General features: G+C 41.2%; 2 protein-coding genes across 2 annotated transcripts; both read left to right on the top strand.

Annotated features, from left to right (window-relative positions):
- Positions 1-5,583, top strand: dpysl5a (dihydropyrimidinase like 5a; the record flags this gene model as incomplete). The annotated part of the gene is made up of 12 exons (XM_083683552.1): positions 1-261; positions 1,903-2,061; positions 2,373-2,552; positions 2,852-2,920; positions 3,165-3,209; positions 3,408-3,483; positions 3,634-3,790; positions 4,016-4,157; positions 4,254-4,396; positions 4,616-4,823; positions 5,053-5,218; positions 5,483-5,583. The coding sequence occupies 12 exons, from the start codon at positions 1-3 to the stop codon at positions 5,566-5,568; spliced, it is 1,692 nt and encodes a 563-aa protein (XP_083539678.1). The 3' UTR covers positions 5,569-5,583.
- Positions 5,584-7,610: 2,027 nt separating this feature from the next.
- Positions 7,611-14,504, top strand: LOC310814647 (microtubule-associated protein RP/EB family member 3-like). Its single transcript, XM_083684139.1, has 7 exons — positions 7,611-7,655; positions 9,054-9,181; positions 9,422-9,567; positions 9,765-9,921; positions 11,612-11,754; positions 12,404-12,556; positions 12,793-14,504. The coding sequence occupies exons 2-7, from the start codon at positions 9,061-9,063 to the stop codon at positions 12,859-12,861; spliced, it is 789 nt and encodes a 262-aa protein (XP_083540265.1). The 5' UTR covers positions 7,611-7,655; positions 9,054-9,060; the 3' UTR covers positions 12,862-14,504.
- The last annotated feature ends 794 nt before the right edge of the window (positions 14,505-15,298 follow it).

Below are 15,298 nucleotides of genomic sequence, written 5' to 3'. Positions count from 1 at the left end.
ATGTCTACCAGCTCAGCAACAACACGGATCCTGATCAAGGGTGGCAAGGTGGTGAATGATGACTTCACCCATGAGGCGGACGTGTACATTGAGAATGGCATCATCCAGCAGGTGGGCAAGGAGCTGATGATCCCGGGCGGGGCTAAAGTGATCGACGCCTCGGGGAAACTGGTCCTCCCCGGGGGCATCGACACCAGTGTTCACCTGCAACAGAGTTTCATGAACGCAACCCCGGCGGATGACTTCTACAGCGGCACCAAGGTAGGGCCTGGCAGACAGCAGAGCCTTGTGTGCAGTATGACTTCCAGTGTGATTCTGGCCTACAGGCATGCTACTGCAGTGAGCCAGACAGAAAAGGAGCAGACAGAGGCAACACCCTTAATCATTTTAACATTCTGAAACAAGGTGCAAACTTGATCATGTTTAGACTAGCAATGCAGGTCATAACTACAGTACTGTATTACAACTAAACAGTGTGTTTTGTGAACAGAGATGCTATATTAACTTAATCAACGATTATCATCAAAGATAGTCTACATCTTACAAAACATTGATTCAGGTAATACATTTCTTGGTATCATCTTAATCTGATTGGAATCTATTTAATGGCTAGAATCACTTCACGTAATGTAATATGCCACCATGATTGATGTTTATATTGATGCTGTGGCAGTAAGCTGCTAATGCTGTAGCAGGCAGTCCTGATGCAGTAATAAGCAAGGTACTAAAACCGATTAGGGAGAAGATGGAGGGGCAGACACAGGGGCTATCCCAGTCTGCCTCAGGGCCATGACACATCATTCCCATCATTCCCATCATTCCCCAGCACTTAGAGATGACACAGTCTGAGAGCACTGCTGTGTTTTAGATGACAAACTAAGGAGATGTTATTCCATGAACGGTGGTTCGTAGATGCTGGTGGTGACACAGGCGTTATTCTCTACCCCCACACCCCACCCCTCTTCCCCCACCCCTCCCCTCTCCTCTCCCGTCCACCCGTGCCCTCTCCCCCCCCCCACCATTGCTGCCGTGATCGCTGGCTATGTGTGGAGACAAATGCAGATCAGTTTCTGTTTCCATGGATACCGGGGGCTGCTGCAAAGACTGCTGCAAAGCCTTTTCACTCACGCCATTGTGCTTGAAGACAATGGCCCTCAAACACATGCCCCCCTTACCAGACACTACTCCACTCTCTAGGGGTCAGCTGACAGATGCTCTGTGGAGCATGCACTTACACACACAGTCACACGCTAAAATCTGAGTGGAGTATTCTGGAGTATCAGTACCACCTTGGTTTTACTGAGATTTATTTTTTACAGACATCCTATTTGGCAGAAATACTGCTTTATACCTTGGATTTCAATGTATCCTCCTTTTTTATCCTCTTAAAGGGTATGTTATTATATTTATCTTTTTTGATGACCATACTGTGCATAGTGATAGATTCTGCATCCAATACAATATACTGCCCTGTGGGCATTCTAAGTGATCTGTGTAAGTGATAGGAGGCGTTTCATAATGAATTGTATAATGGGCTGACAGTTGCATGACATACTATTGCCCATTGACCATCATTACAGCTGTATGATGCCCCTTAATTATCCTCCATGGGTTACTCCTTCCCATGTTCTTATTATTGATGGATTTATGAGTCTCCCACAGTATCCACCCAGCTAATAAATATAAAGATACACAGTAATTGATGCCTTTTACTTTTAATGTTACACCTGGGGTAATGTTGACATGTTAATTATCTGTTTCTCTGAATTGATGAGAATAATCGATCCTTTCACTAACCAGATCTCACAGCAGCTAGGAGCCTCTGCCGAGCAGTACAGTACTTACAGAAGTTGTAAAGTGTGTATCGTCTGAATTGAGATAGAGGCTTTACTCTGTTAACAGGCCGCTTTGGCTGGAGGTACAACCATGGTGATTGGACATGTCCTACCAGAGAAGAACGAGTCTTTGGTGGAGGCCTATGAGAAGTGCCGGTCCCAGGCTGACCCAAAAACCTGCTGCGACTACGCCCTGCACCTGGGGGTCACTTGGTGGGGTCCCAAGGTACAGTCAAGCTGCTCTCTTTCAAGCACTGTTCTACTGATAAATGTTATCCTACATATTACATCATTATTAACACTAAATGTGAATTTATGTCACATTAAAAAACATATGAGCATTAATTCTTCTTATATCATTGTCCAACTTACAGGCAAACAAAGCAAAACAACTGCTGTTAAAATATGATTTTTTAGTTTTTGTTATTTACATAAATTATTCAAACGTACAGTCAATTCAAATCCAGCTGCCATGATAACTTATGATTTGTGGCATTGGTGCGCAGTGAGTGATGGTCCTGAGTTTGGCCCCTGCAGGTGCGTGCTGAGATGGAGTCGCTGGTAAGAGACAAAGGGGTGAACTCCTTTCAGATGTTCATGGCCTATAAGGACATGTACATGCTGAGGGACAGTGAGCTCTTCCAGGCCCTGCAGAACTGTAAGGACATCGGGGCTGTGGCAAGAGTCCATGCTGAGAACGGAGAGCTGGTGGCTGAGGTGAGTGAGACAGGTTCACACCGCAGACAGGTTCACACCGCAGACAGGTTCAATAACCATGTGGGGCTCCATACCAATGACTTCCTTCCCTTTCACATCAGCAAAAAGCAGCAGTCTTTGATGTTGAATACGAATTTACATTTCTGCTGCACAATCTTTGTAAGCATGTATGTAAAGGGAAGGGTGTGTACTGTAAGATAATGTAATTTCCTAAAACATTTCGTCTTACATTTACATTTGAGATACATTTACATTGACATCTACTGTTTCCTCATGACACCTCCTTTGTGTGTTTGTAGGGTGCCAAGGAGGCCCTGGACCTGGGCATCAGTGGCCCGGAGGGCATTGAGATCAGCAGGCCTGAAGAGGTGAAGGGCTCTCCCTCCCTTGTAGCCTAGATGGCACACTCCTTTCAACATCACACATTTACTAGATTCTGCAAAGCGTCTGATTCTTCTATCAATTAAATTGTGTATTTGAAGTACTCAAGGATTTCTATGACGTATACATTCTATGACCTAGTTATAGAATTCCCAGTACAGACTGTGTGCAATGATAGTTGCCCTTCAATATATATATATACTCACCACCTATATTCTTGACCTTTAATAGCTGGAAGCAGAGGCCACCCATCGGGCAATCACCATTGCTAATAGGGTGAGTGTGGAGTGTCTTTTCTAGAATTCAGTATTTCACGACAAAGAAAAGCAAGAAAAAACATAACTTCTTGGCTATAGCCTCACAGTTTGAAGGGGCAACAGTTTTTATTCAATGTTTTATATCAGAGCAAATTAAACATACAGTATTATATTTCCCTTCAGTGTTATTAGAACTGTTGTTGTCATTCTCCTGCAGGCCCACTGCCCTATCTACCTGGTCAATGTGTCCAGCATGTCCGCTGGGGATGTGGTTGCCACAGCTAAGATGCAGGGTAAGACCAATGAATGACCTCATTCGTCCATACAGTATGTGGCCTGATGGCTTGATCTCCCTACTTCGACAGTTAGAGGCAGATACTACTGTATACAATCTGGATACAGTACTATTATGAACCCCCATATCTGCTGTGGTCTGTCCACAGGTAAAGTGGTTCATGGAGAGACAACTACAGCCCACGCAGTCCTGAACGGTCTGCAGTACTATCACCAGGAATGGGCCCATGCTGCAGCCTATGTCACTGTGCCACCACTACGCCTGGACCCCAACACACCCAATTACCTGATGAGCCTGTTGGGGAAGTAAGTCACCTGGCTGTCACACACTTGAAGAACATTCAGGTTCAAGACACAAATATTTATAGAACTCAAGTCCCCTATTCTAGTATTCAAGTATTTTATTGCCAGCTGATCTCATTCAAAACATATGAAAATCGTTTCAGTTGCTGGTATTCAATATCACATATTATATATCAACTCAATGGATTGTTTTCCTGACCCATCCTCCCTCTTTCCTCTGGGCTACAGTGACTCTCTCAATGTTGTGGTGTCGGACCACCGTCCCTTCACCGTCCATCAGAAGGCCATGGGGAAGGATGACTTCACAAAGATCCCTCATGGAGTCCCGGGCATCCAGGACCGTATGAGTGTGATGTGGGAGAGAGGAGTGGTAGGTAGAACTTCCTTTGTACCCATGCAATCTTGAATGAATTACTCCCTAGACTATGACATAGAACATTTTGTTCCTCCTCTTCATGCCTGCTAGGTTGGAGGCAAGATGGATGAAAACCGCTTTGTTGCAGTCACTAGCTCTAATGCAGCAAAGATCTACAACATCTACCCCAGGAAGGGCAGGATCATCCCAGGAGCAGACGCTGATGTTGTGGTTTGGGACCCTGAGGGGGCCAGGTATGAAACTCTATCCACTCCTTTTCACTCCTGAATCGACACTGCTCTCCTTTTATAACATTATGCAATAATGTGTAATATATGCCACTTAGCAGATGCTTTTATCTAAGGCGACTTACTGTTCAGTAAGATCATACATTTTTCAGTACGGCCCGGGAATCAAACCCACAACCTAAGCATTGCTCAATGCTCAACCATGCTTTTACTCTCCCTGTGCAGGACCATCTCTGTGACCACCCAGGTCCAGGGGGGAGACATGAACCTCTATGAGGGGCTTCGCTGTCATGGTGTGCCCCTGGTCACCATCAGCCGTGGTCGACTGGTCTATGAAAATGGCGTCTTCACCTGTTCCGAAGGCTCTGGGAAGTTCTACCCCCTCAGAACCTTCCCAGACTACCTGTACAAGAAGATGGTCCAGAGGGAGAAGGTAATGTACAAAGCCAATGTACAAGAAGAAGAAGAAAAAGAAGAAGACTCTTTATTTGGCCATGCAATACATTTTCATCAATTGTAGGAATTTGATACGTGCACCCCCCCCGGGCACTGTCAATTTGAATTGACAGTGCGTGTGTGTTGTCTCGGGGGGGTGTCATTTATTTTATACACAGACTAATGCGTGTGTGTGTGTGTGTGTGCATGCGTGCGTATCCTCTCAGTGCCAGACTCTGAAGGCTGTGGAGCGTGAGCCATACACAGGTGATGTCGCAACTATCAACTCAGGAAAGAAGGACTCCGGCTCAGATGATTTGGACACCCCAACACGGCCCCACACCCGGCACGGGGGCCAGAGAGACCTTCATGAGTCCAGCTTCAGCCTTTCTGGTAAAACACCCAACATACTCCTATGACCACCAAGTTTCAGTAGTGTACCCAGATTAGAAGGCATTCCACGGACAGGCTCTAAGAGTGGGAAATTATGTGCACTCCCTGTCCTGCTCCAAAGGCCTATAAATGTGATGATTTAGTTGATATGCTACTATATATTTATTTATGTGTTCTTTCTGCTTCACTGCTGTTAATATGTAGAACTAGCTAGTTATCTTGTTTAAGTATACTGAATATTTACCCCTTACCTTTCGTTGCCAGGTGCCCAGATTGGTGATAAAATTCCAAAGAGATCTTCTGCAAGGATCCTGGCTCCCCCAGGAGGAAGATCCAGTGGCCTCTGGTAACCGTGGTAATGAGCAACCTCTGGACCAAAACGACAGCAGTTAGATCTCAATGAAGCTGAAGAATGAAGACTGAAGAAAATGTATGGCCAATCAAGACTACTGCTCTTTCACCCAGAAAGCATAGAAAAAAAGCCTCACGTTTGTTTTGAAACTGAAAACACGTAGTATATTATGACATGTCAGTGTAACATTCATATGACATTGTATTTTTAACAATTGTTGAAATACAGTCTCTGCCCATGATCAAAACTGGAACAATATTGGGCTGAAACTCAAGTGTTAAACATTTAACACATTTCAGACAAATCTGAACCAAATTAAAGCAGCAGCTAAACTTTACCAATTAACTGTTTTGGGTAGTGGATCGTTTTAGAGGAAGTACTGTATGTCATTATATACTAATAGTTTTAGGGGCATGGGAATGGGGCTCGATTTCCGATTATTGTTTTACCTCACTGTTATTAATGCTACAATATTGCACTTGTATCATGTACTACTTAGCTGCCTTTCTACATGGTTTTATGTGTCACTATGGGAGTTTTTCTACAGACGTGTTAGTCATAACATTGTATCTCAAAGCAATTGACATGAAACAACATGGATGTCTCATTACTGTACTTTGTACAACATCCATTTTGTGTTAAATGCACATTCATTCCATTAGACCAACTGATGAAGAATATTCCAATGCAAGCTGATATTTTCAAATGTGATTTATTTATTTATTATGTTACATTGTCCTTCCCAAACAGGTCATTCCCCTTAGAGCACTGTCTGTCACAACTAATCATGAGTCCTGAATAACTGAATAGAATGTGGGTCATCAAACACAAGTATGTAGGCTGAGTATGTAAGTGCACAGTTCTTATACAGTAGCTCATATTCCTAAACCTGTTTACAGCCTTGTAGTAGCACTCTCTCCTGATCACCTCCCACAAATGTGAATGAAGCTACTGTATTTTCTGTTTACTATTTCTTGTGGCATAGTCTCAAGCACTGATATTACTAATATTTAGCAACATTCTTTGTGTGTAGGTGGTCATATTCATTTCTCTGCTAGCAACAAGCTACACTCTTAAATGCCTTTTTTCTCATCAGAGAAGTCTCACATTATTCCACATACAGTTACAGTAATAGAGATCATTTTGTATGGTATGTTTATCATTGCAACTACTTTAGGATGAGCACTTTTTACAACATTTGGTAATTCTGGTCTTGCACTGAAATGTCAGTGTAAAACATGTCTATGACTGTTATCTGTGCATACAATTTCCAATGTAACATCACTGTGAATTGAACAAGAGAAGTGCATGTCAAACAATTCCCTTGATCAGAAATCGAAACTGTATTACAATGCACAAATACACGTTCTTTAGGGGAAATGCCTTTTCTGTGTCATAACAACAATGTCATTCAATGCACTGTTATACAGGAATGTGTGCTTGTTGAGGTCTATTGTTGAGCTACTGAAAACAATGTAATAGGAATTTTATTTGTTAAGAATAATTGTGAGATTTTTTTTTTAATGTTTTACCATGGTCAAAATTGCACTGTACATCAGATAATGATAGAAACTGAGGTGTAAGAAGGTTCTTACCGGTGCTGAATAATGTGTATTCATAGATCTTTGTTTTATTTTATCCTATGTGTTCTTGCAGCTCTTTATCACATGGTTGAGTGCAAATAAACCACACTGAAATGTCAAGCTTGAATACGTCTCTGTTTTATTAAATATAAATACTTTTTTGGTTTTAGTTCATGAGAAAAAAACCGTATTTAATTTAGCCTGACATGTAGAAATATATTGCTTTGTAGACATTAGACAACACCCAACCCTATGTAGACCTATTCTGCTACCAACAGGCCAAAGTCCTATTTACAGTATATGGCCTTTAAAAGCATGGAGTCGGGCGCAGGCGCATTTGATCCTAGGTTGTTGCAGACGGAGCGGCTGTGTAGTGCTGGGGGCGGCCCGTTACCAACCACTGCACCGCGCAGGATCTGGCAACGACGACAGCAGCGAGCATATTGGCATAAGGAATACTGCCAGCGTGATAACAACACAGAGAGATAGCTTTTGGAATACAGTGAGTAATGGATGAATTGCCAAATCACTGCATACCTTCTATTGCCTTTACAAATGATTCATTTTGTGCGTCTATATGCATTTGTAGGAAAACATTGTCTCATTCCCATTCAGTGAGAATATTTCGCTTACAGTGACAGCCTTGTGTGTGAGGTATCCATAGAGGCCTGTAGAGGGGGCCGCTTGGATAGCAACAACGGTGCGGGGTTTTAACACACACAAAACAAATAGGCATATTTATTGTTGTCTGGACACTCAATTATTGCCAACTGTCCGCTTATGAATTCCAGATAAATGAAAATGATTTTGAACACAACATTATGCCGTAATCGCTCACGGTTCTTCTAAGGCCTATAGGCTAAATGTCGGGACAGGGCTTTAGGAGAATAACATTACTTCCTAGTCATCCGACGTTGCTGTATGATTCCTGAACGTAATGTGACATTTATAACAGCGATAATAGGTCACTAAACACTCATGCAATAAAATAAAGCCTATAAAGCAGTTAATGGCATGTCAGTTACAAAATTACCTAATTGTACCCGTCCCGTGGGATTTAGACAGACAATGCAATAATATGTTAATACTGTAGAAAACACCCTTTTATTCACCCTGCTGTGTCCACTGACAGAACGGACCGCATCAGTCAAATGTTTAATAGGCCTATGTTTTATTATGGGCTATTTCTTTTAATCACTTTAGTATAGAGACATTTTGACTCAAGGCTATAGCTCTGGGACGGTGTAATGAATTAGAAAACACTCAGCACTTCATAGTGGAGGCTTATCGACAAGCCCCAGAGCGCAATGCCTTTATTGCTTCATTTTGTCTTTCATTTGCTATTCTGTGTGTGCAAAAACAAAAAAGCATATGTGGATATGTGAATTGGTCATCAGTGTTACTAATTTAACAATTACACAGTATTCCAGAAAATAGTAGGAAATAAGACAGACACGCTAACTGCAGGCCAGATGTGTGGTGTAATGATTTTCTCAAGCTTTTATGAATTTCTTCTTAATCTTGCAGGATTACTGTACCAGTTTAGTTTAGGGTTAGGGTTAAATAAGTAATTGCTTTCCCCCATCAATGTCAAACTAACCCATACAATTTTTACACCAATTAGTATGCAAATAAATATTGCATTTATGATAGATAAGATCTTCAAACATTGGGCAGAAATGAAATTATATTTAAGATACTGCTTTGTAGGGTTAGGGTTAGGGTTATACAAATAGGGTATACACTTTTGTAACAAAACTGTCTTATATGGAACAAATGTCTGTAACATAGCCTATAGGCAAGGGTCTATTATGCACTGAATCACAATTGCCTTTTGTGTTCTAAGTCAAAATCCAAAAGAAGAACACCCTGTGCAATATTATTTGTTTTGTTTTTTCAGGTCGAGGATGGCAGTCAATGTGTATGCCACATCTGTGTCAATTGACAATCTCAGTCGACATGACATGCTGGCATGGGTCAACGATTCCATGCATCTCTCATACACCAAGATAGAACAGATGTGCTCAGGTAAGTCTCCTGACATTGTTGATTTGTATTGTCCCACTATCTTGTGATCTTAAAGCTCTTCAGTTCTCTTTGTTTAGATTGTTAAATATTAAGCTATTCAGCCAACATACCCATTGTTTTCTCCTCTCTCAAAATGTAATCAAAGGGCTTATTGATTATTGATGAATGGAAATGATGAGCAAAACCTGTTGTCTTAGATGTTACATATGTCTTATCTGAACCTTTTCCTTGTCCATTCAGGGGCAGCATACTGTCAGTTTATGGACATGCTATTCCCAGGCTGTGTCCTGCTAAAGAAGGTCAAATTCCAAGCCAAACTGGAACATGAGTTTATACACAACTTCAAAGTTCTTCAGGCAACTTTCAAAAGGATGAGTGTTGACAAAGTTAGCCTATTATCATTATCTATTTCATTCTAGAATAAGCCTCAATATTAAACTCACTTGATCTGTGTGCTCTTTCTTCCCTTCCCTCATGATAGCAGCCTCAAGTGTGTTTTGCATATCATTTTTACAATGCATGTTTTAATTTCTCAATACCTTTGTAATAATATTGTTATAATATTGAAATAATATTGTTTCAGATCATTCCCGTAGAAAAGCTGGTAAAAGGAAAGTTCCAGGACAACTTTGAATTTGTGCAGTGGTTCAAGAAGTTCTTTGATGCCAACTATGACGGAAAGGAGTATGACCCTCTACAATCCAGACAGGGGCAAGACGTGGCTCCTTCCCCCAATCCAGGTGATCACTTTTACCACAGACCAAAGAAAACTTGTGGTGGCCCAGGTAACCAGATAGTTCTATACCTTCGCTGAATGGTCTTGCAGAGCTTTGGATGGCTCAAAAGCGCTCTCTGCAAGCTACCAATGTATGCACGATTCTCAGAATGATTGCTCTCTGATGCCCATTTCACATGCTAGCATTTACAAACAATTAAGTTAAGATATCTCTGCGAGTCACTGTTGGGATTCTAGTGATCACCACAGTGCCTTGTGTGAACTGGCTTTAGCGGACTTGGTGAACGTTTAAAACTTTCAAAAATCAATATGATGTGATTTTCCAGCTGACTAAAATGTCTTAATATTTTTCCAAATCTAAAATCTGATCAAATTAATTTGCAAACAAATGTTCCAATCTCATGACTTGGTCTGATAAATGGGACAGTGTTTTGTGCCCCTTCAAACTGATACAAATAGTGTTTTAATCTTTGATTCAAGCTTTGACTTTCCCTGTGTAAAGCTGCATTTGAAACCAAGATTTTTTTCCACTATGCTGCAAGTTGCTTGATTTGTGACCTGGTTGGTGAACTTGTTAGCTGCTGGGGTGCTCGTAGAAATGGCTTATTAGTGGCCAATGCATAATGGCTTGTAATAGGTCAATGCATAATGGCTTGTAATAGGTCAATGCATAATGGCTTGAGGTGTGGTGGCGTGGATACTGTGGTGATTTACTAACAATGAACATTTCTTGTCTTTTTCCAAGAATCACAGTTTTCTTTAATGATGGGCTAACCCACCCCATCCTTCAGTTGGCTAACCCACCCCATCCTTCAGTTGGCTAACCCACCCCATCCTTCAGTTGGCTAACCCACCCCATCCTTCAGTTGGCTAACCCACCCCATCCTTCAGTTGGCTAACCCACCCCATCCTTCAGTTGGCTAACCCACCCCATCCTTCAGTTGGCTAACCCACCCCATCCTTCAGTTGGCTAACCCACCCCATCCTTCAGTTGGCTAACCCACCCCATCCTTCAGTTGGCTAACCCACCCCATCCTTCAGTTGGCTAACCCACCCCATCCTTCAGTTGGCTAGGCCACCCCATCCTTCAGTTGGCTAACCCACCCCATCCTTCAGTTGGCTAACCCACCCCATCCTTCAGTTGGCTAACCCACCCCATCCTTCAGTTGGCTAACCCACCCCATCCTTCAGTTGGCTAACCCACCCCATCCTTCAGTTGGCTAGGCCACCCCATCCTTCAGTTGGCTAGGCCACCCCATCCTTCAGTTGGCTAGGCCAGTCCACTCACAATCAAGCTATTATAGTTTAATCTTGAGGTTGGAAAGCAGGAATTATTTTATCATTTTAAATTAGCTAATGTAACAATGTTTGCCTTCAAGAGGCTACATTTGGATATTTACAAATGAATTGGTATGAGTAACCCTTGATAAAATGTTTACCATGGAATCAATAATATCACAGGTTTTTTCTTAGCCTTGGTTTAAAACTGTATCGCAAAATAAATCTGAAATGCCTCAGTTCACAAAATCAGTAAAGCTTTATAGCACAGGCAGACCATCACGCTACGCTTACAACTCACGTTCTTAACGCCAAGAGCGCATGGGGGGACTTTGAGTATTTAAGATAATAGTCAAATGGTAAACCAGCATCGCAATTATTTTAATGCAAATTCTAATCATCTCTAAATCTTTCAGGGCCACAGAGGACATCTCCAACAGTTCCCAAAAACATGCCAACACCACAGAGGGTGCTAAATACCACTCAGCATCTGAGGAAGAACCCATCGTTGACCAGGAATGGGGGCAGTGACGCTGAGATCATGGAGCTAAATCAACAGGTAGAGTCCCAGGGAGGGTAAGGAGGCCTTCCTCTACCTTTGAGAATTCAGCTCAACGGCCATATCTTTCTGAATGAATTAAAATGTACATTTATCAATTAGCCACGGTTATCGGTTTGCCTTGTACGAGTTGTGCTCTGACCTGTATGATGTGAAGTGTGTGTAAGTTCACACAAGAATTTGCATCCTCATATCTGACTACTGACTCTTAATGTTTAAATGTATGTATTAGTAAGATCAGCGGGTTTATTTAAATTGACAGTACATTAAAGGGACACTTCACCATTTATTTTTGTATACCTCGTATTCATTATCTCCAGCACCCTACCAGTGTCTACATTATGTGAAAATGGCGATGTTCTATGTTATGTAGTCGAAAAGATAAGAGAAAATGTCCTAAGGTAATCAGCCTCTTATCTTTGTGACTACAGAATGTAAAATCACAGTTTTCACATATGTAGACACTGGTGCTGTATGGTGCTGGAGAAAATGCATACAAAGTCAAAATAAATGGTGAAGTGTCCCTTTAAATGCACAAATATTTAGTGATACAGCATAACTAGTTGTTATACTAGTTATACTAGTTATACATTAGTATATTGACTTTCTCCACTGCCTTGTGTTACTTCTGTTCTCGTCCTTTGTTAAGTTAATGGAGCTGAAGTTGACAGTTGACGGACTAGAGAAGGAGAGAGATTTCTACTTCAGCAAACTACGGGACATTGAGCTGATCTGCCAGGAAAACGAGTGTGAAACCAACCCCCAACTCAGCAGGATAATGGACATTCTGTATGCTACAGAGGTACCTGTCCCTTCTTCTAGCCTGGGATGCTAACAGTTTGCATGTTTTGCATTTTTTTTGTCTGTATGCTCCTATGAACTAAACTTATAGAACGTATAGAAGATTGTTGATAAAAACGGGCTAATTCCATTGTGTCCGGTCACAATTTGAGTTGTGTAAATATCGTCATCGGTGACACTTTCGCTATTTTTCTGTTGTCGTGGTATTGTAGCGGGTGATTGTATTCTGTGTTTCAGGACGGCTTTGCAGCTCCTGACGATGACGAACTTGACGAGCAGGCCCACTTGGACCAGGATGAATACTGAACCCTTCCTCTCCCTCCTCTCTGACCTTTCTGTCCATATCCCTCTCTTCCTCTCTTTTGTCCCTCTCCCTCTTTGAATTACTTTCTCTCTGCACGTATGCTATAAATACCTCTCTTATTCTCACTCTACCCACTTTCCCTCTCTTCTCCCTCTCTCCTGTATATCTGTTTGTCTCCTCTTCCCCCCTGGCTGTCTCCATACACTACATGCTCCTCCATCCCCCCCATCAACACTGTAGCAACAACAATAATATGACATATCCTAGTATGGTATCCTTCAGCATGGTACATAGAGTAACACAGAAAAAAAGAACCAAACCAAGGCAATGCTAATGAGGGTATAACGCAATGAATTTAAGGCTGTACATATGACTAAAATTGGATTTTTAGAATAAGAACGTTTTTTCTCATCATGCATTTCTGTTATTTGCCTTAGACCCATTTGAGTTCCATTCGAGTTCCATTCCAGATAATATACAGCACCGCTTGCATGTTATAACAGACCACCTCTCAGAGTTACTGAGTCTCTAAAAAAAATTGCTGTGACAAACAAATTATATTTCATTTTTGAATATGGTTCCTTATTTAATTAAATTATGTTTTATTTAATCATTGTCAGTCGAATAATTGGGGCTATTGCAAAATGTATTTAAATGAATCATTAATGTCAGGCAAGTTGTTTCAATAACGATTTGTTGTTAAGGCAGTGTAGAGCTTTTATTTTCGTTATGGTTGGTTCATGGCATGGACTGTAGAAAGATCGAGGAAAATGCAGTAAAAAGAAAGCGGTAGGCCTATAGAAATTATCGATATGGGCATATGACTAATGCTCTTTGACTACTAATTATTGACTACATATCTGAGCATGAGAATGTTATACACTGACCGTGAATGAGTGACATAATTGTAAATTCATTTTATGTGGAGATGTTGTCTTCCGTCAAACGTTTCTGGATAGATACTATTGTATTTATTGCACACAGTGTAATGAGTTTGAACAAAATAAGTAGCCTAACATGAATACCTGAGGTTTACCCTGCAGGCAGACTTGGCGGCATAAAGGTTTCCAATTTAACTGTGAAAATACTTTATTTATTAGCTTGACGACTTACAGCACTGGTTCTAAAGCTGTTTTCATTTGACGATGGGAAACGTTCATAGGCCTACCTCCAATGACACTATTTAGTCAACAAAGAGACCATTTTAATTGGGAAAATGGAATTGAATGTAATACAGTAAATATAAGTACAAGGTACGAATGATGTGTACTGAATACGCTCCAATATGTGTAGAACATGTTTTTCTTCTATCGATATAGATCGCGAAAAATAATATCGCGATACTAAAATATATAGATATTTTCCTTCACCACTAACTGGTTCAATTATATAAAGTTTCTGCTGCTAATTTTGCTGTGTAAATACTATTGGTTTGCTAACATAAATCACAGGTTTGACAGGTAGACCTAGCAAGTTGAGTTCTGAGAATAAGGAAGTTGGAATCAGGGGTATGACCAGTTTAAAATGATGCTGGTCGTCATGAGCATCAAAATAAGTTCTTACCTGTTACCTTCACAGTGTAAACTTCTTCAGCCATCTGCTATGGAATTTGACCTGCAATTATTGCGTTGACTGTGTACCAGTGTTTGCATCTTTGAGTTTTAATAAACAGTTGTGAAATAAACAGTTTTCATCGCTTTTTCCCCCGTTTGCAAATCTTTGAAACTGTTCAAACTAAAAAGGGTGTATGTGGGGAATGAATGGTGACAATGTAAGTGAAACTGTTCTTCATGACAAAGGCTACATTGATACTATAGCCTGAGCCAGCTGAACCGAGGAAAGGACAGCACTGTAGGGGGCAACATTGTTACACACAAACTGAGACGAAGCAACACTGCAGCAAACATAATATTGTTACAAGTTGCAACAGTATGTGAGAGTGTTAATAATTACAAGAAGAAAGTCCCGGAAATGAAGGAGAAATGTGATATCTTGACGATATCTATAGCTAGGGATTTCGCATGATCATGCGCAGCAGTTCCACAACTGCACTCGGCAAGCATGTCGTGGTTTTCAAAACGTTCTAGACCATCCAGTAGCAATACAGAGAGAGCAATGATTATGTCAAGTAATTATAGTCAGTTCTAAATAAAAAAACGATCTCCAATATGATGGAAATTGAAGCGAAGTTGTTCCTTCATGTATCCCTATCTCTGCCATCTTAGAGAACCGGGGGATTAGCTCAAATGGTAGAGCGCTCGCTTAGCATGCGAGAGGTAGCGGGATCGATGCCCGCATCCTCCAATGTTTTTTTTTTTTTACGGGAAACATTTAAGCAACGTAGCTATGCGATCATGTTATTATCGTAGCAGGCTATTGATCTCCCTGTGTTTCATTTTGTCTTATTTTCAAAATGCACGCCATTTAATCTTTAGATTG

Source organism: Argentina silus (genome assembly GCF_951799395.1).
Source record: "Argentina silus genome assembly, chromosome: 13".
NCBI classification, from domain to species: Eukaryota; Metazoa; Chordata; class Actinopteri; order Argentiniformes; family Argentinidae; genus Argentina; species Argentina silus.
Note: the sequence above shows the minus strand (reverse complement) of the source record. Positions and strands in the feature narration are given on the sequence as shown.